This window comes from Harmonia axyridis, chromosome 7 (genome assembly GCF_914767665.1).
Source record: "Harmonia axyridis chromosome 7, icHarAxyr1.1, whole genome shotgun sequence".
NCBI classification, from domain to species: domain Eukaryota; kingdom Metazoa; phylum Arthropoda; class Insecta; order Coleoptera; family Coccinellidae; genus Harmonia; species Harmonia axyridis.
Window position 1 is genome coordinate 10,951,668 of NC_059507.1, and position 25,810 is coordinate 10,977,477.

General features: G+C 36.6%; 1 protein-coding gene across 1 annotated transcript in view; it reads left to right on the top strand.

The window, feature by feature from the left end:
• The window catches only part of LOC123684931 (neural cell adhesion molecule 2-like), a 174,864-nt gene that overhangs the window by 69,935 nt on the left and 79,119 nt on the right, over positions 1–25,810 (top strand). Inside the window, exon 2 of the mRNA XM_045624457.1 lies at positions 5,758–5,826. Coding sequence (XP_045480413.1) covers positions 5,790–5,826 — 37 coding nt within the window. The 5' untranslated portion in view covers positions 5,758–5,789. The remainder of the gene's footprint in view (positions 1–5,757; positions 5,827–25,810) is intronic.

The following is a 25,810-nucleotide window of genomic DNA, read 5'->3' on the forward strand; positions in this document are numbered from 1 at the left end:
AACACTTCGTTTCCGAGGTACATTTTGTGTTTCGGATAAATTTAGTTGTATTTGATTTCCCAACCTTAATCATGCAAATGAATACTTATATCTCGAAATCATTTTCACTGTCATATCCAGGAGCAAAAAACCTTTTCAGCAACATATCGCGGGACTCATCTTCCATTTTCAACTTTAAGGGTGAGTGATTACCACGCAGAGGGTTGAAATGATATGAAGATATAGGGTGTTTTTTTCGAGGTATATAACTTTAAGTTGGCATTTCTGATCAAGATGGCGACCGATTCAACAGCTGTCAAGTGATTTATTCTCAGTTTGGTTTGGCAATTCATCATGAATAGACTCACGCCTGAACAACGCTTGCAAATAGTGCAATCTTATTTCGAAAATAATGGTTCTTTGCGGAATACGTATCGCGCACTACGTCCATTTTATCGTCGACAAAATCGTCCATCAGAGCAGTTGAATGGCTACGTCAACAAACAACACTGCCGTATTTGGAGTGAAGCATATCCTCAAGTGTATGTCGAAACACCGTTACATCCAGAAAAACTGACTGTTTGGTGCGCTTTATGGGCTGTTGGAATAATTCGTCCGTACTTCTTCGAAAACGATGATGGCCAGAACGTTACAGTCAATGGTGATCGGTATAGAGCCATGATTACTAACTTTTTCATTCCTGAATTGAACAACCATAATGTCCAGGAGCTGTGGTTCCCACAAGACGGCGCAACATGTCACACAGCTCGTGCCACAATCGATTTATTGAAAGACACGTTTGGTGACCGACTAATTTCACGTTTTGGACCTGTGAATTGGCCTCCAATATGTTGTGATTTAACACCGCTAGACTACTTTCTGAGGGGCTATGTAAAGTCATTGGTCTATGCGGATAAGCTACAATCCCTTGACCATTTGGAAGACAACATTCGCCGTGTTATTGCCGATATAAGGCCACAAATGTTGGAAAAAGTCATCGAAAATTGGACGTCCAGATTGGATTACATCCGAGCCAGAAATCATATTTAAAATGTAATGCCACAAGGTTATCTTGCGGATAAATGAAATTCATGTCAATCGAATAATCCATCGTTTTTTTATTGCAATTTAAAGTTCTACAGCTCTAAAAAAAATACCCTTTATAATAGTTTTCACGTAAAAAAATGTGCCCCTAAAGTTCAAAGTGTTTTCTACCCGACAAGACCTCTGTTTTCTTCTTATTGTGACACCGTGTATTTCGGGATTCGATGAGAGGGAAGAAATATGTACAGACTTTGGAATTCCAACCAGTGGGGTAAAACCGAATTGGGCTATGCAAATTTCGAGTCAGACCTCTGAAGGTTCTCTAGATTTATCCCATTTCTTGTCCCTTAATCAGGATTGCAGATCGCTTTGTCTAATCATCAAGTCCTGGGATCTAAGCAGATCCCAAGTCTGATGCCCGGAATAAATAAGGAGAAGTCATTACCGGGAATGAATTATTTCATTCTATTTTGATTGTAAGTCCTAATCAACTTGAAAAAGCTCCGAGAAAAGCATTGGCTTCGCCTGGGGAACTTTCGAGCGATTGTTCATGCTTTCACCTATTGAAGATCAAGGAACTGTACATCTGAACATAATATGAAAGACGATTTACCGTAACGTCATTCCTGTCAGACGATATCATCACGAAGCTTGAAATTATAATTCTTTATGTAGAAGCAGTATTTTACCCGGATTGGATCTATTGTCACAGAAATACTAGTTATTTCTTCGCCAATATTATGACAAATTTCTGAAAATTTCAGGTTTTAACCTATAATTTCTGAATTAATGTACTGATCGCCCAACTACAAGCATTTTCGTGATCTACATAGTCGAATCAATCCATAAAATGATACAGTATTCCCATAAATTTTTGTTTTTTTCTCAATTTTCCAAGGGTAAGATATGGAAAATTTAAAGAAAATTTTTTGACAAAAAATTTTTCAGGTGAGATCGAAATTCGTCTCATCAGAGATCGTCAATTCTAGCACCGCTCACCGAGTCTTCGTAGAGCTCACGGTTTTGAGGAATTTCGAACAAGAAATTTGTGAAAAATTGAAATCTCCTGAAATCGTTATATCTCCTGAACTATCGGTCATAGACCCCTCAAATAAAATCGTTTTTCAAACATCAAATCTTGATCTAAAAGATACTGAGATTTCAAGGAAGTAGCTTACGTCCAGGAGAAGTTGCAGTCTCGGGAATATTATCAATATTTTTCTCGAAAATTTCAGGTTTTCACCTATAATTAAAATATGTACCTACTGATCGTCCAACGGCAAGCATTTTTCTGATCTACTTGGTCGAATCAATCAATAAAATGATACAACATTCCCATGAAGGAACTCCTATTTTTTTCAATTTTTCAAGGGTTAGTAAGGAAAATTTTACGAAAATTTTTCGATAAAAAAACATAGTGAGTGCTAATAGCACGTACTGAGCCGTACTAAGTACCAATTTCAAATTAGTTTGCAATGATACGAATAGTGGGTTGGTTAGTTGAATAGTGTCATCACTGAACCTACGAAAAAAAAAAGAAATAAGAAATGTCATAAAATATTACACAGTGTTGCCTCTATAATTCTATATAATCGCAATTCTCACTAGATAACACAACTGATTATCAATTTGTGGGATGACTTAACTAGATGCATGGCCCCCTGATTAAAATGGGAAATAACAACCCTACAGCGTATTTGGAATTGATTGTGTATTTCACTTCTATTCGAGGGAGCTAATCTACAGGGGCGTATAGGAAAGGATGACACCTTCCAATAATTACCTAGTCCTGATTGGAATAAATATTGGTATTTGGTGAACCAGTGAGTGGATTGACAGATTCACTGAATTCATTATCCAGAATCCATGTAGGTAAAATTGGGGATGATTGAGAAAACATCACAAGCTGCAGAACAGCTCCATCTGAATGTGTTCATATTTTATCGAACACCCTGTGTCTATTCAAAATTGGTCTATTGGCACCTCATTCGCCGGGATGTAAGATGAGCTTTATACGTAATTGAATCTATTTAAAGTGAAATTCGATAAGGATTCTTGTCTATTGAGAACATGAGGGTCTTCAATTAGAACTTTGAATGAACCTTGTGAATAATCCACAGAGGCAGACTTAATGAAGCATACTAAACAGTCTCCTTTATGTATAATCAGGATTGACTTCGAGTATTATCAGTGGCAATTGTTCTGGAATGATTCCAACAAAGAATTTTAATTTGAACATTCATAATCAAGCTTACTATTCGACAAATTGGATCAGAATATTTTTCACTTCTCACAGGAAAAATGGTTTTTTACTTATTTTTGAATGACTTAGTTTGGTCTTTCCTTTGAATATCTTCGATATCTTTCATTGACTAAAAATGGTTTTTCTGGAAGTAGTGATTCGAATTTGGGAAAACATATCAACAAGTTCAGTGTTGCCCTGTTTCTGGTGAACATTTAACATTCGTCTTTTTACGTAACACTTTCAGTGCCTCCTCAATTTAAAATGATCATCTTATATAGTACACATCTATATTATTTTCGATTTAAATCGTGGAGTGTTTAAAAGAGGTTCTTAAGTTTAATTTATTTTTGAGATACGTGACAATTGTTTCAGAAACACCCTGATATACTTTATGGAAATAAAGGGTGTTTTTTTTAGAGCTGTAGAACTTTGAATTGCAATAAAACAACGATGGATTATTCGATTGACATAAATTTTATTTATCCGCAAGATAATATTGCATTTTTACACATTTTAAATATGATTTCTGGCATATAACCGCCACGGCTGGCTCGGATGTAGTCCAATCTGGACGTTCTATTTTCGATGACTTTTTCCAACATTTGTGGCCGTGTATCGGCAATAACACGACGAATGTTGTCTTCCAAATGGTCAAGAGTTTGTGGCTTATCCGCATAGACCAATGAATTTACATAGCCCCACAGAAAGTAGTCTAGCGGTGTTAGGTCACAAGATCTTGGAGGCCAATTCACAGGTCCAAAACGTGAAATTAGGCGGTCACCAAACGTGTCTTTCAATAAATCGATTGTGGCACGAGCTGTGTGACATATTGCGCCGTCTTGTTGGAACCACAGCTCCTGGACATCATGGTTGTTCAATTCAGGAATGAAAAAATTAGTAATCATGGCTCTATACCGATCACCATTGACTGTAACGTTCTGGCCATCATCGTTTTTGAAGAAGTACGGACCAATGATTCCATCAGCTCATAAAGCGCACCAAACAGTCAGTTTTTCTGGATGTAACGGTGTTTCGACATACACTTGAGGATTAGCTTCACTCCAAATGCGGCAGTGCTGTTTGTTGACGTAGCCATTCAACCAGAAGTGCGCTTCATCGCTATACAAAATGAAATGGACGTAGTGCGCGATACGTATTCCGCACAGAACCATTATGTTCGAAATAAAATTGCACTATTTGCAAGCGTTGTTCAGGCGTGAGTCTATTCATGATGAATTGCCAAACCAAACCAAACTGAGAATAAATCACTTGAGAGCTGTTGAATCGGTCGCCATCTTGAACAGTAATGCCAACTTAAAGTTAAATACCTCGAAAAAAAAAACTGTTATATCTGGAATTTTCTTTCATGATTGAGGGTGTTTGTTTCATAGTTTTTGTTCCTTAATGACTCGTTTACCAATTTTACTTCAATAATTTACAGTTATTCGATATTATAGTCTTTATTATATTTTTCCTGATATATTGAAGAGTTAATTATCTTTGGAAGATCATTTTTCCCTTATTCCTGAATTCAAAATATTCGTCCCTTATATTCTTGTCCCTGATGGTGTATTCAGTAATTGAGCATTTCGAATTGTATTAGAAAACAAGGGAACAATTCAGTTCTGCTTTGAATAGTTCAGGGTTGTTGGTATTGTCCTTATTTCCATTTGGATATATAGCGGGAGTTTTCCATCTGGTCATGAAGGCAAATGAACGGAAAAACCTTGAACGTTTATTGATTACTCAGTCATCAGTAACCTGATTGGAATCTTTTGATATGTGACCCGTTATAATCGATTACCGTCACTCGAAATGGCGGATATACGTAATGATATATACAAATTTCACCAGGATTCAATACCACTGACAGTTTTTCCGGGAAATGTCCATCAATGGATACTTTGTACCTACTTGTGAACCTGACAGGAAAATTGAAAGCTCATCCTAAAATAGGGAAAACGTATTTCCTTCATTGGAAGGATTTGTAAATAATCTATCAATTTCACATTTTCGAGATGATCTCTTCTGATTTTGATTCAAATCCTGAGAAAATTGGGAAATAATCTTCATATGATTATGGTATCACCCAAGATTGTTATGCGACTGCTCGAAAGTGCTTCAGTTTTGTCTGTGTCTTCACTATTGTCACCATTTTCGTGGTGAATTTTAACAATTTCAATGCGTTGTCAGAGCGTGCATCGTTCCATTTTCAGTAAAAGTGTAGTTTTTACCTGTTAAAATTGAAAATATGACAGCTGCTGAGATAAGCGGCTATTCCAAATAGAACCTATCCATTGTAAAATCTTTTGATTAATTTTGGTGAAGTAAATCAGCTTTTTATTCATATTTAAGGTTGAAAAATCGGGAATCAATTTTGAATTCAAATTCAGACATGTACACTTCCTTTTTTTATGGTATTTTTAAATAGAAATTCTTGTCTTTTTTTGCGTTGCTGTTTATAATTATTTTTTTCAATTTTTTTTCAGGAATGATTCTGCGAGCTCCAAACTGAACCATTATGACTAGCTATGTGATAATATTCCTGCTGTTTATAGGTGAGTTGATGCCTTGAATCTTCTTCACAAAACCTTAGATAATTTTGAGAAAAAATATTGTCTTATAACTTATTGGGCTTGCAATTGCTTTCGATATTCTTGTAGTCTACCTTATTCATAATAATTATATCAGTTTATTGAATCTTCATTAATAAACGCCTCAGATTGGAAAATTAGTACCAAAACATATAATTAATTTATTCATGACAGCTTAATTACTGGATCTTTATAATAATTTGGATTCCACTGAGGATTACTGATGATTTTTTTTATTGAAATCAGTAGCAGATACGGAAAATTAGTTCTGGAGGAAAGAAACAGACATTGTTCCAGAAAAAATATTACCCTGTAGATTTGCATTCAAAATTAGCATATTACAAATTGAAAACTTCAAATTGGAATATCTATGCAAAAATTAAGTTGAATATCTTGCGAAGGGAAGGTGCTATGAGAAAAAATATCAAACTTTAACACCCTGTATCTCGAAAACAAAGCGTTTGCGGGCCCATGTTTATAGGACTCTTTTTCTTGAAATGGTCCGAAGAATCTTCAATTTTCATTTGTACCTTCAATTTACATCCTGTAAGTTTCCTCATTCTGTATAAATTTTTGTCTAAAAGGGCGAGTAGGTGAATTTTAAATTATGTGAAGACAAATGAATTCGCTGTAATCCTATGATATATATTTGAGTGGCATTTCTATCTCTTTCAAATAATATCCCCGTGAATAATGAAGCCGTCTCTTCCAGAAAATTTTCTTGGATCTACGTTAAGCTCGCATTCATTTTAATTTGTCAACGCCAAGATTCAACGGGGATTGGATAAGATCATATTGTCATCGCCAACGCACCTTTGCCATGAATTAACTACGATGAAAAAGTGAAAACAATCCAGATGGATTACCTGATGAATATTTGAACGATACCTTGGTAGCATCGCGTGGGTTCATGTCAAACATTGAAAGCATTGGATTTCCCAGGTTTCCAAACTGTGGGAATGGATCCATTCCTCATCCCAGGAAAAATTCATGGGAAGTAAGTTCCGTCTTCCCGTGTGGAAGTCGAACGTTCAAATCGATAAAACATTTAGACATTTTTGCTTCACCTCGATGTTCTTCTATGAAGCGTGTGAATATTTGAAATCGACAGGTTTTACAGGAATATATTAAACTTTTTTGTAGTAGAATTGCTTCAGGGGAAAAGGATCCTGTTTCAAAATTATTGAATATACATAACAGGTCAACTGAAAATTCCCCGGTTTACCATGGTAAAACACATTTTTTTTGGCAAAATTCGATTTTGTTATTCAACATAGTTGCCTTCAAGGGCGATACAGCGATTATAGCGATCTTCCAACTTTTCGATACCATTTTTGTAGTACGATTTGTCTTTCGCTTTAAAATAGGCCTCAGTTCCGGCGATCACTTCTTCATGGAAGCTAAATTTCTTTCCAGCGAGCATTCTTTCGAGGTGGAAAACAGAAAATAGTCGCTGGGGGCCAGATCTGGCGAAAACGGTGGATGCAGAAGCAATTCGAAGCCCATTTCCTGCATTTTTGCCATTGTTTTCATTGATTTGTGACACGGCGCATTGTCTCGATGAAACAGCACCAATGATGAAACGATCCAATAACGCTATCTAATAATCACTGTTGATGCAAACAAAGAATATACCTTGCGCATCCCAGAATACTGATGGCATAAGCTTGCCAGCTGACTGTTGTGTTTTTCCCCGCTTTGTGGGAGTAAAATGTTGTTTTTATTTATATTTTAAGATGAGTGCTATATCCTTACTTATTTCAATTCCACACGAATTTATGATCATGGCTTACGAGAATTTTTGCAGTACCTATGCATTTCTTATAAGGGCCAGTCAAATTTTTTATAACTCTCTAGAGCGAATTCGGCTTTTTCCATATAGTATATGTAGGCTTGGTTTATCGATCGCATAGAGGAATAATTCGATAACCAGGCTTATCCTATTTTCCCCTTTCATCTGGGCTACACTTTTAGCATCTCCCCTTTATCGGGGGAAGTAGTGAGTATCACCCTTGTCCATAAAAAGTTTTGATTGTACCGCCCACAAAACACTTCATGATTCCTAGAAATTTAGGTGGTTTTGACCATGAAATATTCTCACTCGAAGAGTGTTTTGCACGTGGTACATCGAGCGTTCTCAATTTTCAATGAATCTCGTGAGATCTACAACAGAAATTGATTTCTTAGTGAATCAATTGAAAACATCGAACTTTGACTACTTTAAAGAACTAATAAAACATATCTTTAGATTGAGGTACACTAGTAATTGGTTCTTCTGAAAATCAACTGAATAGGTCTGGCCCTTGACGCTCTGAGGAACTAATAGATCTCCAAGCATACTGGTGATCATTTGTTTTAAATATTTACAGGGAACAATAATGGGGATCCCATATAATATGTTATAACAGAATTTCCATTTTGAACGTGGAATAGTTACTAATTCGTTGAGATGCGTATAAAAAAAAAAAGTTACATATAAAAAGTTCAACTACCTTCTGATTATAAAATATATAATGAACATATAAGATAGAACAGTTTGAGGTAATGTAATACAATTTGGTAAAGAAGTAGAGGTATAGAATCTGGCTAGAAACTAAAAATCCAGAAATGTTTCTAAGTCATGAAAATATTTATTCTAAATTTATTCATTGTCAAAGTCTGTTTTATTTTTTCATCGAATGAATAATTTCAAAACTGATAGTTCAAATTGAAACACAATTTCTCCAAAATTCATTTTATACATAAAAATTGTTAGGAAAAATTTGCTACTCCCACGCTTCTCTAGAAAATGCAGACTTGTAGGATGAGATGTAAATTCGAGCTTAGTTAACATGGCAGTATTTACGAGTTTTTTGAGAAAAAAAAACACTTAAGTTGTTTTCCAAACTCACAGTTGAAGTCTCGCATTATAGTGAGTTCTTGGTTTCGGAAAGTTAAAAACCTCTCATCTCACCTTCAGAAAAGATTCCATTCAAATTCCAATGCCTGATTGAAAATTAATTCATAAACATACCATCTAAATGGAAAAATTATTTTTCTATGTTCCTGCTGGTCTGAAGTGAATTCTAAAATAGCCGTATAGTGAAAGCCGAACCTTCTGGGTATTTCTGAACGATCTTCCCATGAATATTCCAAGAAGCTGATTCGTTTGATGGTTTGACTACGTGATGAGTTTACTTCTTCCATCTCGTTCGGGTGTGTCTCAGAATGTGGCCTTTAGGACCATTTTCGGAGTTAACATCCCCATACTGCCTGCTGGTGTTGGAAAGAGGACCGGTTTTGGGAAACTACATACATTCGTTATTTTCTTCATACTGTTATGATACAGCTAAAAGCATTTCCAGATAATTGGAAATGGTAGATGCATGAAGTCTTTCCTTCGAATTCTATCCCAAAGCTGTTCATTAATATTGTATAACGCTTACGCTAGTTTGCAGCTAATTAGCTGTTAACTTTTCCTATAATAGGTGTCAAGAGCTTGACAGTGACTGAATGATTTCCAAACTTTTTTAGCGTTTTTTCTCAGAAACGTTTCAATGTTATGTAATATGCTAATTTAATTCAGGAGATGTTAATATCATCAATCGCAATTGATATTGATATGTCACAAAATATTTGAAAATGATTGTAATTCCATCGGTAGATTTTTGGGAAATCTGACGAATTTGATATATTTGGAATCATCTGAGCGAAGTTCTTTGATATTTTCATGGTAGATTAGGATCTCGAATGTCGCGGTTAAGTTCGTCAACAGGCAATGGGCCCCAAGAGAGAATGAAATGAAAGAGGTTAACTCCCCACTCAAAACCATGAACCTTTCATCAATATAAATAACAACAAAAGTCTTCATTATGAAAAATTTGAAACAACACTATTGAGAGCGAGATTTAGCTTAGGTAGAAAAAATTGTTGAGTACTGTAGAACAACGCTCAAACCTTCACCATGCGTCTATTCTTCTCTCAACCTAATTTGAAAAATAAACTTCTCTACCATCTGCAATTCAAGATTTTTGATTGATTCAATTTGAAAAAAAATCACCCGGATGATATTCGAATATCAAAAAATTCTTTAGTTCACGCAACTGGATGAAAAACAAAAGTTGTAGATATCCATTGAATTGCATCTGGTTTATAGAATCTTTCATCTATTTTCAATGAAAATACTTCTATTGTCTAATCTCTTTGTTCGTATATTCGCCATATATACCCAACATCCGTACAGTATCTCCTGAATATATGGAGATAAACTGCTAATTCATCAAAGCTTCATAATAGCTGGCTATATTTTTCCCGACGGAAATACAATAGAATTTCATTATTACATTGTTCCAGGAGATCGACGTCAAAACATCAGAGGTTAGGTATTATTGCATCCAGTATTGCTATCAATTTAACTCCCATTCCATTCGTATTCAGTAGGACGTTGGACTTTTTTTTATATATTGGAATGAATTGCAACACTCTCAATTAGAGAAATATGGCAGTAGTATCCGGAGAGGGAAGTTCAAGACGAAAATTAAATTTTATGTTCAGCATACGTTGTCCTGCTAAAATTCCAGCTTTTTTCGAGCTGGAGCATGGGCATCCCTTATTGCTTTCTTGAACTGATTAACAAAATGTGTATTCTGAGTTGAGATATCGAAATCATAATAAAAATTATAACAACATTGTGTCAAAAATTTCACTATTTGATAGGTATATATTTCTGATATTCACATTTTCATTGAGAAAAACAATACAAAATAAATAAAATATTAACAAACCATCCAAAAGTGAAATAAATTATTCATAACTGTACAAATTGAGGAAGCCGTTTTTTCATCAGTGTCTTTATTTATTATTTAGTGCATTCACAAACTCAAAAGTTTTATACCTATTCATTTCACAAACTTGCAAACTGTAGGAAACTGTTCCTCTGGTATGGATTCACATATAGCAATTACAACAGGTAGTCAAATATCTTTTTTCTTACTCTTCTGTGAAAAAAGTATGCAAGTCAACATTTACATTTGAAGTAACAATTTTATCTTTTGGTTGAAGTTGACCATTGCCAGTTTGAAATTCTAAAATTACTTTTCGACCAAATTATGGAGCGATTGGTTCGGATAACGATCGTCAAAAAACCCTAAAGTTCATCCGACCACGAGGTAATTTGTTGCTCCGACATTCTCTTCATATTATTCGCGACATTTACCTAACGTCCCGTAAATTCAAAATAAAAGCCTTGCTTTCCAGGTGGCGGGATTATCTTGAGCACGTTTCTTGTGTAGTTCACCAACTCACGAGACAGACTGGTATCATTTTTCTTGCGAGTATGAATATTTATTATTGTGAGCTTTCTCACTACCATTTCATAACGAGACGTTGTTAACACACGTTTCCTTTACCTCGTTATATTCAGATTAAGTAGAATAGTCATACTGAGTTCCAGTATGAATTGCAGACAAATATTTAACAACACTGACAAGTCGGAAAGTTTTTTTAGAGTTTGTTTTTCAGTCTGATCATAATAGGTATTTTTTTAATTGATAAATACACGTTTTTTCTCAAAAATTCGACATTATTCGTTAACAAAGTGATCTTCAAAAGAGATACATGAAGGTACTCCCACGCTCCTATAACGTTTCTAAACCTTTTTATGAAGGAAGGTTTGTCTTTGCTCTCGAAATAGGCTTGAACCATTTTTTGCTTACAGCCAAATTTCTTTCCCTGCCTCACTTTTTTACCTTTGTTATAAATATACAAATCAAGCTATTGCTTTTCTTGGACGATATTTTTCTCATCAAAAAACAGTGTTTTTTCAATACACGAAATTGTGTATTGGTTGAATGAATTTTGAAAGAAATTGGAGATCACTTGGAGTTGAATTTTACTTCGATAATTTCCTATTATGTAGAAAGTTCAACTGATCCCTCAATGTCAGTTTATTGAAATATTTTATGGCTCAACTCCATCTCCGCTCGTTTTCATGGTTGAATTGTTTGAAAATCAGTTCATTTAATGCCATAATTACGAATTTCTCGTGATATTAATTTCAAAGTTATTAACGCAAACGCAAAATATGGAGTGTTTGAACGTTGAACTTCATTTCATGATTTTACTCTTCATAAATTTTCAACATGAAAATGTAGTTATTTTTGATTAATCAATCACTTATTTTTATGAAGATTTTTGGAGATAAAAGTTACCCGTTTAGGAGTCAAAAGGTAACGAACACACATTCAGATTCATCATAATCAACCAATGAATCCGAATGAATATGTGTTTGGTACCTTTTCTAATCCTATGGTTATGGAATTGAACAATCCTTTCGGTCCCGAATCAAGTGAAGGATTCTTTTTGAAGTTGCTCTCAATTATTCATGTGTAAAACATTCCAAAATAAAACTAACCCATTGCAAAAATTCAGAACTTGACAAAATGTCGAATGCGCAGCTCCGCCTTCTGATTTCTGAGGCTAAAAAAATTAGTGGAGCAAATATACTACTTCATTGAATTGAAGTCGCACTTACCATAAACAGGGTGTTCCTATATTGGAGGTACAAACGGAAATAACTGATTCCTTGGATCATTTCAAGAAAAAAGTCCTGAGAACATGGGCCGCCAAACTTGGACAAATAGTCCTTCATATGATATACCGATGGATCTTAATCAGAAAAAACACAGGTGTTGGGGTATATGGGCCTAAAACGAGGATCTCTAGATTCCTGGGAAATGAGCTCTCTATCCTGCTAATTGAGACACTAGCTGTCTACACTTGAGCTCAAGAATGTCTCAAAGTAACTTCAAAGGGGAGCGTATTACATCACTATGGACAGCCAAGCTACAGAGAGGTGCCTGGAAACATAGCCAGGGACCTCTACTGAGAAGGGAATGCCGTAATACCATAAAGCAACTAGCCAGAGGCATTAAAGTAACTCTAGTATGGGTTACTGGCCTTTGTTGTATTGAAGGGAATTCAAAATCCGATGAAATTGCAAAAAGAGCATCAAGGTTGACAATTTAGGGTTCTGAGCCCTTCTGTAGGCTTGAAGGAATACTTCGGGTCTTACTCAGGCAAACAAATTTGTGGTGCTTTCACCAACCTATGCCAGAAAGTTGAAGATAGCACGAGATGAGCTTCGGGTAATGGTGGGACTCCTGACAGGACACTGTCGGTGCAAATACCTTTAGTACCGCATGGGTAAGTCGGCAGAAGAGACCTGAAGACTCTGTAGAAAGGAGGTAGAAAGAGCCGAACACATAGTGTGCAAATGCCAGGGGCTCACTGGCCTAAGAACCATTCAAATGAAGAAGTCAGTTCTGGATACTCCCGAAGTAAAAGCCAAGGCTCTTTCGTTAAAAGCATCGACGGTCTCCCTGAGTTTGTATAAATAGGTAGGGTTAAGAACAAAAGATCAATTCGGTCGCAGTTCCCAGTAGGCAACCGGAATCGTAATGACCCTAATTCAGTGAAATAATGATAATAATAATAATACTCATTCTGTAGCGAAGATTCATAAAGATTCGATAAACTAGTATAACCATGACAAAGAAGTAAGACTACAAGAAATACAATGTATGTAGACTTGGTTAATCGATCGTCTTGAGGTATGATTCGATTGTCTGCCTTTCGTCTTCTTCTCCATGACTTTGTCGGATTTGTAATAATTGAACTTTTTTGAATTATTTACATCTATTTACAAAGCCACACTTATACAGTACAAACTCAGTATTGAGAAGAACTTAATTATGTCTTAACTACAAGTTTCTCACTAAGGTACTGAAATTCGTCTGTAAGTGTCAATTACTCAAAACGTTTTCGAGTATCACTTCTTCGTCGTACTTCAAGTTTTCGGTCGTCTCGTCTCTAACTTGTTCGCGACTTGTCTTATTCTAACTCGCGAACTGTCTTACGTCGTACGTCTTAAGTCTTGACCGACCGAACTTAGTCTTTACTCGACTTGGACTTAACTTGAACTCACTTCGACCTAGATCGAACTGAAACTGTCTCTCGACTGGAACTTACTGACCTCCCCTCCCCTGGCTATTGACTTCCCTTCTTCCGGCTTGGCCACACCCTTAGCGCCACTCCGATATCGGGGGAAAGTACTAAGTACCACCCCTAGTCCAATAAGAGTTTTGCCGTTCCGCCCAGTTCTTCGCGGATTCCTGGAAATCTCATCAGCCATGGATCATGGAATATTCTCGAAGGACTTGAACCTGATACACAGATGTAACACATCTGGTACAATCGTCTTGTTTTCGATCTTTCCCAACCCCAGTAAATCTCCTAAGTTTTACAACATATCTTCGACACCCCGAAGAATTAACACTTTCCTTTTTACGTTATGTACAATAGCAATTCGTTCCCTGTTAATTCATTGAAACTGTCATGCCCTCGACACTTGAAGAAACTTATAGGTCTCCAAACATCCTGTTGACCGTGTCACTTATTTACAGGGAACAATGACTGGATCCTACATGTATATCGAGAACAAAGCGTTTTCGGGTCCATGTTAATTGTACTTTTTTATTTAAATTACCCAAGGAATGTTCTTTTTTTTATGTATCTCTAAAACTCAAGAAATTTAATCATGACATTTCAGTACACCGGAAACTTTCCAAAGTTTCAAGGTGATCGGCTTAGTGGAGTATTGATGTATAAAAGACATACAGAGTAACCAATTCAATAATGGTTCACTTGAGCGTTCTTTGCGTATTTCAAGGAATCTCTTTCAATGATTATTGAAGTTACATAATTCCAATAGCAAAAATAACCATCGTTTCATCGAAATGAATTAATTGATGGAACGGAAGGAAGCCGAATAAGCCGAATTTCATTATGGGAATAATTTCTGAAGTATTCCTGCCTCTCCGAACTCCGAGAAACTCCCAAAACTCAATTCAAAGTATTATAGCATGCGGCGGTTTGATTTGTCCCCCTAACGTTCAACGCCTGCTGCATAAAACATCGAGGGAAGGAGATGCGTTCCCATTTAAAAGCTTGACACGTATAAGTATTCTGTCTTCGAGGAAGAAGAGGCACTCAGAGCGGAAAAATGAGTGGAGTATGTCACTGTAATTAGGATTTTTACCTTAGGTTCTGTGGTATTCATTGACAGGGCTGGCGGAAGAAATTTTGGTTCCTGAAGCAAGGAATTTTTTGACGCCCTTGCTGAAAAATTAACAATAAACACCCCCCCCCCCTTCCCAACAAAAAAAAAACCTGCCTCGATGATAATTCGCCATTTTTGACTTCTCTAGCGATTTTGCAAATCGTTTCTTTCTAAAGTCATTCCCACTAGGTTTCTTTTTTTCGGTCATTTTTACTTACAATAAATTCCTGGATTTCTTCGACGCCGATGAACAATGCGTAAGTAATACAGGGTGGCCATTTGAAAACGAAACAGACGAGATTACAGACGAAATAAAGTTTTTCGATAGAAATGCTCGGACAGGTCGATTTCTGTTTCGAGGGGGACAACTTAAGATGTAGGTTACGGACGCATAGCGCTTCAACCCTTGCTGCTACAACCCCCACCCCCAATTTTTGAATAGGGAAGATGGGGTGAGTGATACCTCAATTTAAAGGTATTTTTATACTGATTTCAGCACAGTAATTGTTTTTTCATTTTATGCATTAGTTCTCGAAATATTCATGCGTTAGTTAGTTAGGAAGGAAGCCACAGTCATGGTTGTTTTGAAGCTCAAAATGTCGATTTTTCACAAAACACTACAAGTGCCATGAAAACACCACTTCATTTTCAAATACTTAGTTAAGATTATTTCGAGAACTAATGCATAAAATGAAAAAACAATTACTGTGCTGAAATCAGTATAAAAATACCTTTCAAATGAGGTATCACTCACCCCATCTTCCCTATTCAAAATTTGGGGGTGAGGGTTGTAGTAGCAAGGGTTGAAGCGCTATGCGTCCGTAACCTACATCTTAAGTTGTCCCCCTCGAAACAGAAATCGACCTATCCGAGCATTTCTATCGAAAAACTTTATTTCGTCTGTAATCTCGTCTGTTTCGTTTTCAAATGGCCACCCTGTATATCTGATTCTCACATTCACAATCGATCACATACGATCGATGAAAGATTACCCATCACACCACAAGATACATAGGACGGTAAGGCATGCAAAGCTTCGAAAACTAAATGGGATTAAAAACATATTATGTTCCGCTGAAAACATTCAGCATTTATCAGTCACTAGTTTCGAATTCAGAATCGTAAGAATTTTCCATATATTGAGTGTGTGAACATCTTCCACGTAATTCGAAGTGATGTTTTTCGTCTTTGTGAAATACATTCCATCCCTCATTCAATTAGGGTAATAGGCAATGCTGCTTATATTGGTCGGGTTGCCATGTGTTATTCATTGAACAGGCGGCTTAGTAAAGACGGTTTGGAGATTTTTATTGCAGAGAATGTTGATAGACGCAGCAAAGCGGACCAACCTTATGTTGTGTTCAAGAATCAAGACTATATTTTTTCAGAAATATGAAAGGGCGGCCACAAACTGACCTCAATTGCCTCCCCTCGAAAAGAGGCGCCTGAAACAGTCGCTTCACTGTTTCACCCCTAACGCCGGCCCTGTTCATTGAGAATTATGCCATGCAGGAAATATGCATTTTTATGTAGGCGCAATTTAAGTAGGTACATTCGAATGACGCAATTGATAGAGATTCATACCATTTTTGCCAATAGAATTTATGTTTTTAAGAGTACTTTCAGCCTTGAATGGTTGCGTTTGACACTATGAATCGATTTTCCCCGTCCGAACGCTGTGTACTGTAGAACGGAATGAAATACATCCTTGAAATCTTCATGATAAAAGGTTTAGAAGAAACGCCCTGTATCTCGAAAACAAAGTTTTTGCGGGTCCATGTTCATAGGACTATTTTGCTCAAAATTATCCAAGGAATCTCTCATTTTCCTTTATACCTCCAATTTAGGAACAGCCTGTATAGCTTTCAAATGGAAAAAATTATTGAGTGCATCCCTACTCATAACACTCTAAATCACAGCATAAAAAACGAAGAAGGGACTGGTTCATTCAGATTTTTCAGTAATTCATTATTTTCTGCAGATATTATCAGTAAAATGCTTAGATTTCCGTGAAGATACAATAAGAAGGGACATAGCCGTCATCCTCGACAATTCCTTATTCATTTGAACCTAATTTCATTCCCTGGAGCATCTTTCAATCGTTGCTCCATTTTTCAAAGTAGATCAAAGTATGTGGTATCATTCGATATCTTGATACAGACTTTACTCCATATTCCGAAATTTCAACACGTATCTTTTGAAACTCGGTAGTAATGAGAAAAATTCGCAGTGTCATCTATGCGTTGGCTCAGGACTCATTGAGTGACACAAAAATGAAAAAATTAATTATTTCCTCATCCCTGAATTAATGATAAATTTTCCGATCTTCCGATCAGGTGTCGTCAAATCACTATTATCAAGAAATCATTCAAGTACGAAGTCAAACCTTGACATTGAAATGAGAAAATCGATATCGAACAACTTTAAATTTGTGGTTATGGTGAAGACATGACGGAAATAACTAATCATAAACCTCAGTTAACGAAATAATTCCTGAAAAATTCAATCGATATCAGGTGAGTTTTGATGCTGTAATAACAAAGAGAAATAAGAACAAAAGGAAAGGAAATCACAAAGAGGAGGTTATATTCGAAAACGGGAAAATTTGAGGAAATGATTATTCAGCCAGAATCGAATGGATTAAAATTGATAGCTTTTCTTCGGGGCACTTAATTATCGAACTGGATACCTTGCTTCTGCACTGCTGACTTCGACTGTGAGAGTTAATTATAGAACAGCTACGAAGGTCGGTCAATAAATATGCAAGGGTTTATAGCCATATTTTCACGAAATTTTCAAGGGACTTAGTAAATAACTGGTGTGAATAATAGGCAAATTGTGCGACTAAAATAATACTTTATTCTTTCATAAATATTCCGAATTCGAAGTTTCCTGACATAATACTGTATAAGTGTGTAACTAATTCAGTGAGACTGACATATTGATTGTATCACGCTAGATGAAGTTATGGGAATCTAATATTTAGTTTTATGCAATAGCACTACTCCAACAAATAGGTCTTGAAAAACGATAAAAGCCTTTCCGATCATCATTAGTGAAAATCGCTAAAAAGTAAGAGGTATTCACAAAGGAACAAAAAACATTGCCAAAAAATTTTTTCGTTATAACCGGAAGTTGTAAAGATCTGAAAATATTAAAGGGAGAAAGATCATTTGCAGCATGCAGTTATGATTAGATTTTCATAAACGTATGCGGTGAATCGCCCTGTATTTATGTGATAAAAGTGAGTTTTTTTTAGAGCTATAGCCCTTTAAATTGCAATAAAACAACGATGGATTATGCGATTGACATGAATTTTATTTATCCGCAAGATAATCTTGTGGCATTACATTTCAAATATGATTTCTGGCATATGACCGCCACGGCTGGCTCGGATGTAGTCCAATCTGGACGTCCAATTTTCGATGACTTTTTCCAACATTTGTGGCCGTATATCGGCAATAACACGACGAATGTTGTCTTCCAAATGATCAAAGGTTTGTGGCTTATCCGCATAGACCAATGAATTCACATAGCGCCACAGAAAGTAGTCTAGCGGTGTTAAATCACAAGATCTTGGAGGCCAATTCACAGGTCCAAAACGTGAAATTAGGCGGTCACCAAACGTGTCTTTCAATAAATCGATTGTGGCACGAGCTGTGTGACATGTTGTGCCGTCTTGTTGGAACCACAGCTCCTGGACATCATGGTTGTTCAATTCAGAAATGAAGTAGTTAGTAATCATGGCTCTATACCGATCACCATTGACTGTAACGTTCTGGCCATCATCGTTTTTGAAGAAGTACGGACCAATGATTCCACCAGCCTATAAAGCGCACCAAACAGTCAATTTTTCTGGATGTAACGGTGTTTCGACATACACTTGAGGATTAGCTTCACTCCAAATGCGGCAGTTTTTTATGTTGACGTAGCCATTCAACCAGAAGTGCGCTTCATCGCTAATGGACGTAGTGCGCGATACGTATTCCGCACAGAACTATCAATTGCCAAACCAAACTGAGAATAAATCACCTGACAGCTGTTGAATCGGTCGCCATCTTGAACAGTAATTCCAACTTAAAGTTATATACCTCGAAAAAAAACACCCTATATATGTATATCGTTACTACCTTTCCGAAGTTCCACTAAAACTTTCCTCATCATTGCTGGGACGTCACAGACGTCAGTTTAACCGCTGATCGTCACTGGAAGTGAAAATAAACAAGAAGAAATTAATCTTCAATATCATGAAAATAATGAAGTCGAAATTCCTTTATGTTCGCGGAAATAATAATTTCCGTTTCAATTAACTAGAAATCAACCTTGTTTGTTCCACTTTTTGAGGTCTGGAGGAATCGGAGTTTATTTAAAGTAATCGGATCCGAGAACCGGTACCAATTCAGTCAGTTCCATCTGAACTTTATGGTTTGTTTCCCCTTCTAACGTCGGCAGTAAACATTAACGGATCGGATCGAATCCAATAAAGAATCAGACTTAGTTGGAATATATAACGATAAACGGTCTCAGCAGGATAGCGGCACTTATCAAACCGAAAGTGACACTTAGTTTCTATATATGGGCAATAAAATATTTCGATTGGATCAATATTCGAGGAAAACACTGACTTGGCATCATTTACTGAAAACTTGTTGATTCACGCGGTTATTGCGTCCTTGAAAACCACATGATTTTATATAAGTTGAGATTCCTTATGACGTCATTATCGTCGGTTAGTGAATCAACAAGAAATCTTTCTGAACATTCGATTGATTATTTCACAATATACAAATTCTTCTGCTCAGAAGTAAATGGATCCATACGGAAAACATATGTTGAAATGTGCAAAACAGCTGTTCTGATTCTGGACAGTATTGTACAGCAGAGATACAGTTCCATTCCTGTCAAACAATTTTGGTTAGGTTAGGTTGGGTTAGGTTGAATTTTCCAAGTCATCTTTTTGTACGTGGATAGGTAAAAGTTGAAAATGAGTTCAAGTGAAACTGATTTTGAATTCGAGAAAAATTTTTCATTTTCCAGTTCAACGCGGCAGACAAAGAGTAATATTGGAGATCATCGATTTATGTGGCCGAAACATCGTTTGAGCAGCTTATTAAATTTCTTCTCTGTTTCATTGCCTCATTCTGGCGTTGTTCAAGGATCCAGGCTAACTGACCTCAATGCTTCTGAACATTGAAAAGATGTGCAATCTCATTGTGTAAACCATTCACTGCTTCAGTCCAATCTGGGCAGTTGCCTCCTTTTTGGGTGCAGGCGTTGATCACTTCTATATACAAGAGGGGTGATAAACTGTGTCCTAATAACTACTGTCCTATAAGATTGACTTTCTTAGCCCTGAAGGTGTGTGAACGTTGGATATCGAGTAATGTGACCAAGTTCCTACTGGAACATTCTTCCTGACACTCAGCATGGATTTTACCTGGCCGTTCTGTCATCATCAACTTGCTGCAGGGTATAGATCAGTGGACTAAAACTTTCAATAGTGGTATTCCCACTGATATCATCTACCCTCGGCCGTCGACCGTGTTCCTCATGGACGCCATCTCTGCAAGCTTGAGCACTTTAGGTTCAGAGGCCATTTGTTGTGGTGGATTCAGGCTTCTTATCAGGAAAGGAGTTTGTTTGTCTATCTCTTTTTCTTTGCTTATATATGTGACCAGTGGTGTGCTTCAGGCTCAGTTCTGGGTCCTCTCCTCCTCTTGGTCTAAATTTCCGATTCACCCCGAAGCTTGAGAACGACTGGAAGCTTTTTGACAATCCTTTTTCTGATTATAACTGCTTTCGGTGGACCTGAATGATCTCTAACTGGCCAGCAATTGGTTTCTTCCACTGAACCTTGAGAAGTGGGTGATTCTTCATTTCGGCAAGCGGAACCTGATGGTTCACTATTTTCTCGATGGACGTCAGCTGACTACAACAGAGTCACATTAATACCTAGGATTAACCATCACACCTGATTTGAACTGGTCTCTGCATGTAAAGAAGGTAACATCCAGAGCAAGAAGCCTAATTTCTATAGTATCGAAGTACTTTCGTGATTGTTCTCCCTCTGTCTGTTCTAGCTTGAAAAACACTTATCCTAACCCTCTCCTAAAGACTGACATGGAGCATTTTGAGGCAGAACAACGTTGGATTACCCGCATTACTTATGGTCCTGTCCATTCTGAGTGTGAAGGGAGACTGTGTTTTCGTTTTAACCTCATTTCAAGATCGCCGACTGAGAAGATTTCACCTTTAGCTTCCGGGCTATCAATTATATGAATGTTGTAAAAGAATTTTGTGCCATTTAATTGATAGGGCTCAATAAAACAAATCAAATTTCACTAATCTAAATTATTGAATATTGATTGAAATTCCATAAAAATTATGTGGTATTACTGATTTTACGCCTCATCATCCCTGCTCTTAACGCAACCATGGAAGATCACGACTGACTAACCACGGCTCCGGTGATTCCACCCATGAATTGATGTCGAAATAATTATATCTCATTTTAGTATTCAGGTCATAACCCCGCAATCCACATAAATCACCCTATTGGCTGGTATTTAGACAGCATCTGGCGCCTTCGTCGTATAAAACCAGAGTCCATGGATTTCGGTGGCATTTCCCAGGCCTTACTGCCAACCTAATAGCCAATTAAGGCAAAATAACACCCCGGAATTTCTTCGTTTAATTAAAAAGGAATGATGGATTCCGGATTGCAGATCGTATCCAAAACGCCCCCTAGCGCGCGATACAAAACATTTATTTCTAACGGATATTGCGGGATTGCGGGTTTCGATTGCTCCCCGAAGATCAGCAGCTGGGTATAATCGGGATTATGTGGATCGTTTCGATTCGAAGTGCCGTTGGTCCATAATCGTCTTGCTTATCTGCGGAATCATAACATTTTTCTCCTCGCGCAATTAGAAAATGGGAAGTGAGCGTTGTACTAAGCAATTGAAACTGCAGAAAAGCGTTCGCTGGACATTCCTAGCGCTCGTTTCTTCATATACAGGGTGTTTCCTAAACATGCGGCAAAAATTCAGAGGGTTGTTCCTTGGACTATTTTAAGCATGTTTTGTCCTTGGATGATTTTTGAAAAACCTCTTTGTTTCGAAGATACAGGGCGAACAACATTTTTCATATTTTTAAAATTAATAATAGTTTAAATAAAAATGCGTACCGCACCGTGTTTACTAAGTAGGTACAATTTATTTTTAAATTTGTTCAACAACATTCCAATTACTAAAAACGGCCAGTTTTTTGACTAAAAATTGATAAGTGCAGATGGTAAAGGAATACAGATTAAACACGGTTTTCATTTGAATTCGTTTTGTGATGTATTAGCAATTTTTAGTCAAAAAACTGGCCGTTTTTAGTAATTGGAATGTTGTTAAACAAATTTAAAAATAAATTGTACCTACTTAGTAAACACAGTGCGGTACGCATTTTTATTTAAACTATTATTAATTTTAAAAATATGAAAAATGTTGTTCGCCCTGTATCTTCGAAACAAAGAGGTTTTTCAAAAATCATCCAAGGACAAAACATGCTCCAAATAGTCCAAGGAACAATTCCCTGAATTTTTGCCGCATGTTTAGGAAACAACCTGTATATAATCATTGAACATCTCAAACAAAGACAGTACTCAAATATTAATATTGAGAGTATAATACAACCATGAAAATTGAATTTATGAACACTAACAATAATTTAAGCAAACTGAAAACAAAACCGACAAAACCAATGACAATAAACTGGAAGCTTTGCAGGACGAGAATATATTGAAATGTTAACTATTCAGGACTCAAAAGAGGAATCTCAGCCTCAAAAACCTTTTGAATTAATCAAGAGATATAACAGGCCAATTGAAATGGAATACAAACAGCCATCTCACCCCAACACCGTACTGACATATTAATATTGAGAATATCATATAACCATAAAAACTAAATTTATAAAAACTAACAACAAACTAAAAACAAAACCGACAAAACAAATGACAATAAACTGGAACCTTCGCTGGACGAGAATATAACGAAATGTAAACTATTTAGGACTCAAATGAGGAATCTCAGCCTCGAATACTTATTTGAATTGATCAAGAGACATAACAGGCCAATTGAAAAGTCCCCGGTCTACCATTGTAAAACACATGTTTTTGGCCAAATTCAATTTTATTATTCAACATACTTGCCTTCGAGGGCAATACCGCGATTAACGCGATCTTCAAATTTTTGGATACCATTTTTGTAGTACGATTTGTCTTTCGCTTCAAAAAAGGCCTCAGTTTAAGCGATTACTTCTTCATTGGCGGTAAATTTCTTTCCAGAGAACATTCTTTTGAAGTCTAGAAAAAGGTGATTTTCCTAACAATACTGAGAAAAACGTCTTCCTGCAACAAAGTGCAATCGTCTAAACATTTCACATTGAGAAACACCTTAAGATCATCTGCGTATAACAAAAATCGGGATGATGGAAATATTAGAAAATATTGTTCAAATAAATAATGAATTGTTCATCTATGCACCTATTGAAGGTCCAAGAATCCTGTTTTATAGGGTGTCGTAACGAATATAGAAATAGAATATAGAATATAGTAAGAAAAGATTCAACTTATGTTTTGAGGAGAACGAATTTCTATAATGAGTTGGTTCCGAACAGCAATCCCCAACATTTTTTTAATAGAGAAGAGATGTCAAGTAAAGGTTAGTTTGAAACTATTACTACTATAACTGACAAATAAACTGCAATACCCAGAAGGAGCTAATTAAATTTTAATTTTTTTTTTGGTGAAACATAAATAGCATAGCAAGGAGTAAATGATTGATGATTTGGAGAAAAAAATCGTCAAAAATCGTTTTTTCTTGTAAACAATTTTTGTTACTTGAATATTATAGTCATTGTCTGCAAGTTTTTTAAATTTTACAACAAACCAGCTGTCCGAGGACATCCAAAGTCGATGTTTAGTTGTTAAAATGTCTAGAGCACGTGTAAGCGGAATTTTTCGCCAGCTGAGTGAATTTGAAAGAGGTCGAATTATTGGATTACAGGAGGCGGGGTTGTTATTTCAAGAAATGGCTAACCGTACGAACGAAAATCCAACTACTGTTATGAGATGTTGTCAACCGTGGTTTGATAATTCCCAAAATTGAAGAAGTGTAGGCACCGGACGTCGAAGGGCACAAATGAAGTTCAAGATCGACGTCCATCACTTATGGCCATTAGAGACCGATTTGCGACAACTCGATCTTAGGCTGATGAGTGGTTTAGAGAACAAGGCCATCCTGTAACTGCCCGAACGGTCTTTTGGACTGCAGCATTATCGAGCCCATCTTGTATAACCTCTGACGGTTGAGCATCGCCGACGACGATTACAGTGGTGCAAAGAACGTCAACATTGGAATATGGAATGGCATCAGGTCGTCTTTTCTGATGAATCTCGATTCTCCTTGGGTGCCCATGATGGCCGAAAAAGGGTTAGACGACGGGAGAAAGACGTGAACCTCAGTTTGATGTTGAGCGTCATGTACACCGGAAAGTAGGCGTTATGGTATGGGGTGCTATTGCACATGCAAGTAGGTCACCTTTAGTCTTCATTCGAAGTAACATGACAGCGCTGCGTCACCTTCAAGAAATAGTGGAGCCATATGTTCTTTCTTACCTCAACCGACTCGAAAATCCAATATTTCAGCAATCGATTAGTACCCTAAGTTGGTTACCAGACTTCTCGAGAGTTAAAGAAATGCTGATTTCGTCAAGGCTGATGGATTATTATTTGTAGAATATGAACTCTTCAGCCAAATGAAGCATGGAATCTTACAGGCCGCTCAAATGTCCTTGGGTATACAATTGGACCGGTCAAAAGCGTATGACCCAATTTCTTTCGGAAAACCTTGGTTTTTAAGGTGTAAGGAAAAATGATAACTGATGGCAAATTTTTTGTGACATATACAATGGCTTTAAATGTATAAAGTAATTCGGAACTAATTCTTTGTTCCTTGGAACACCTCTGATGCAAGACCCTGTATAAAATAAACCACACCTCTACAAAATCACGGTCTAATAAATTCAAAAAAACGATGCACGAAATTTCGGGTATAGTAGCGGTCCCTGAAATATCTGAATACCATTTCATATGAGTAAATAATGTCAGTGGCACACAAAGATATATGCGGCCATAATAAATTATCTTCCCGAATAACTACCCTGCAGGCGAACGATGTGGATTAAACTTCTTTTTTCATATATGTAGCTCTATGAGTCTGTATCCGAAACGCTACTGAAATAAAATCAACTAGAATGCAAAATGCATCATCCTCTACTTATAACGAGTGCACGTAAACATAAAGCTGTCAAAAGACGAGACATGTATTTTAATTTTCGAAGTTTTGGGAACCTAAAAGAGATCGGTGATTTGCTTTGAAAACATTGATTAACATCATTTTTTGTCGACAGAGAGGAGTTAATTAATGCATTTGAAGCTTCCTGAAAGTTATTTTTCGTCCATGTTAGAATTATACAGTTTCTCTTCATTCATACATTTAATGCATTATGTATTTTTATAACTATTTGTCAAAAATTAGCTGGTTTCTCCAGCGGTGCTGATGCCACCACTCTTCAGGGGTCTTTGAAAATGTTTTCTTTGAGCTTGATGAGTTCTTAAGATGTTCTCGGTGAGATAATTGAGAACCCTATCAAAAAGAAGAGCACTCCACTAGGTTCTACGTAAAAAGTGCATGTATGATGTTCCAATTTCAGAGCTCTATCATCGGTATTAGCAGAGAAATGAATGTTTTTCGATATCGCCATTTTTCCAATTTTCGTCTATAACTCGAAAACAAAAGA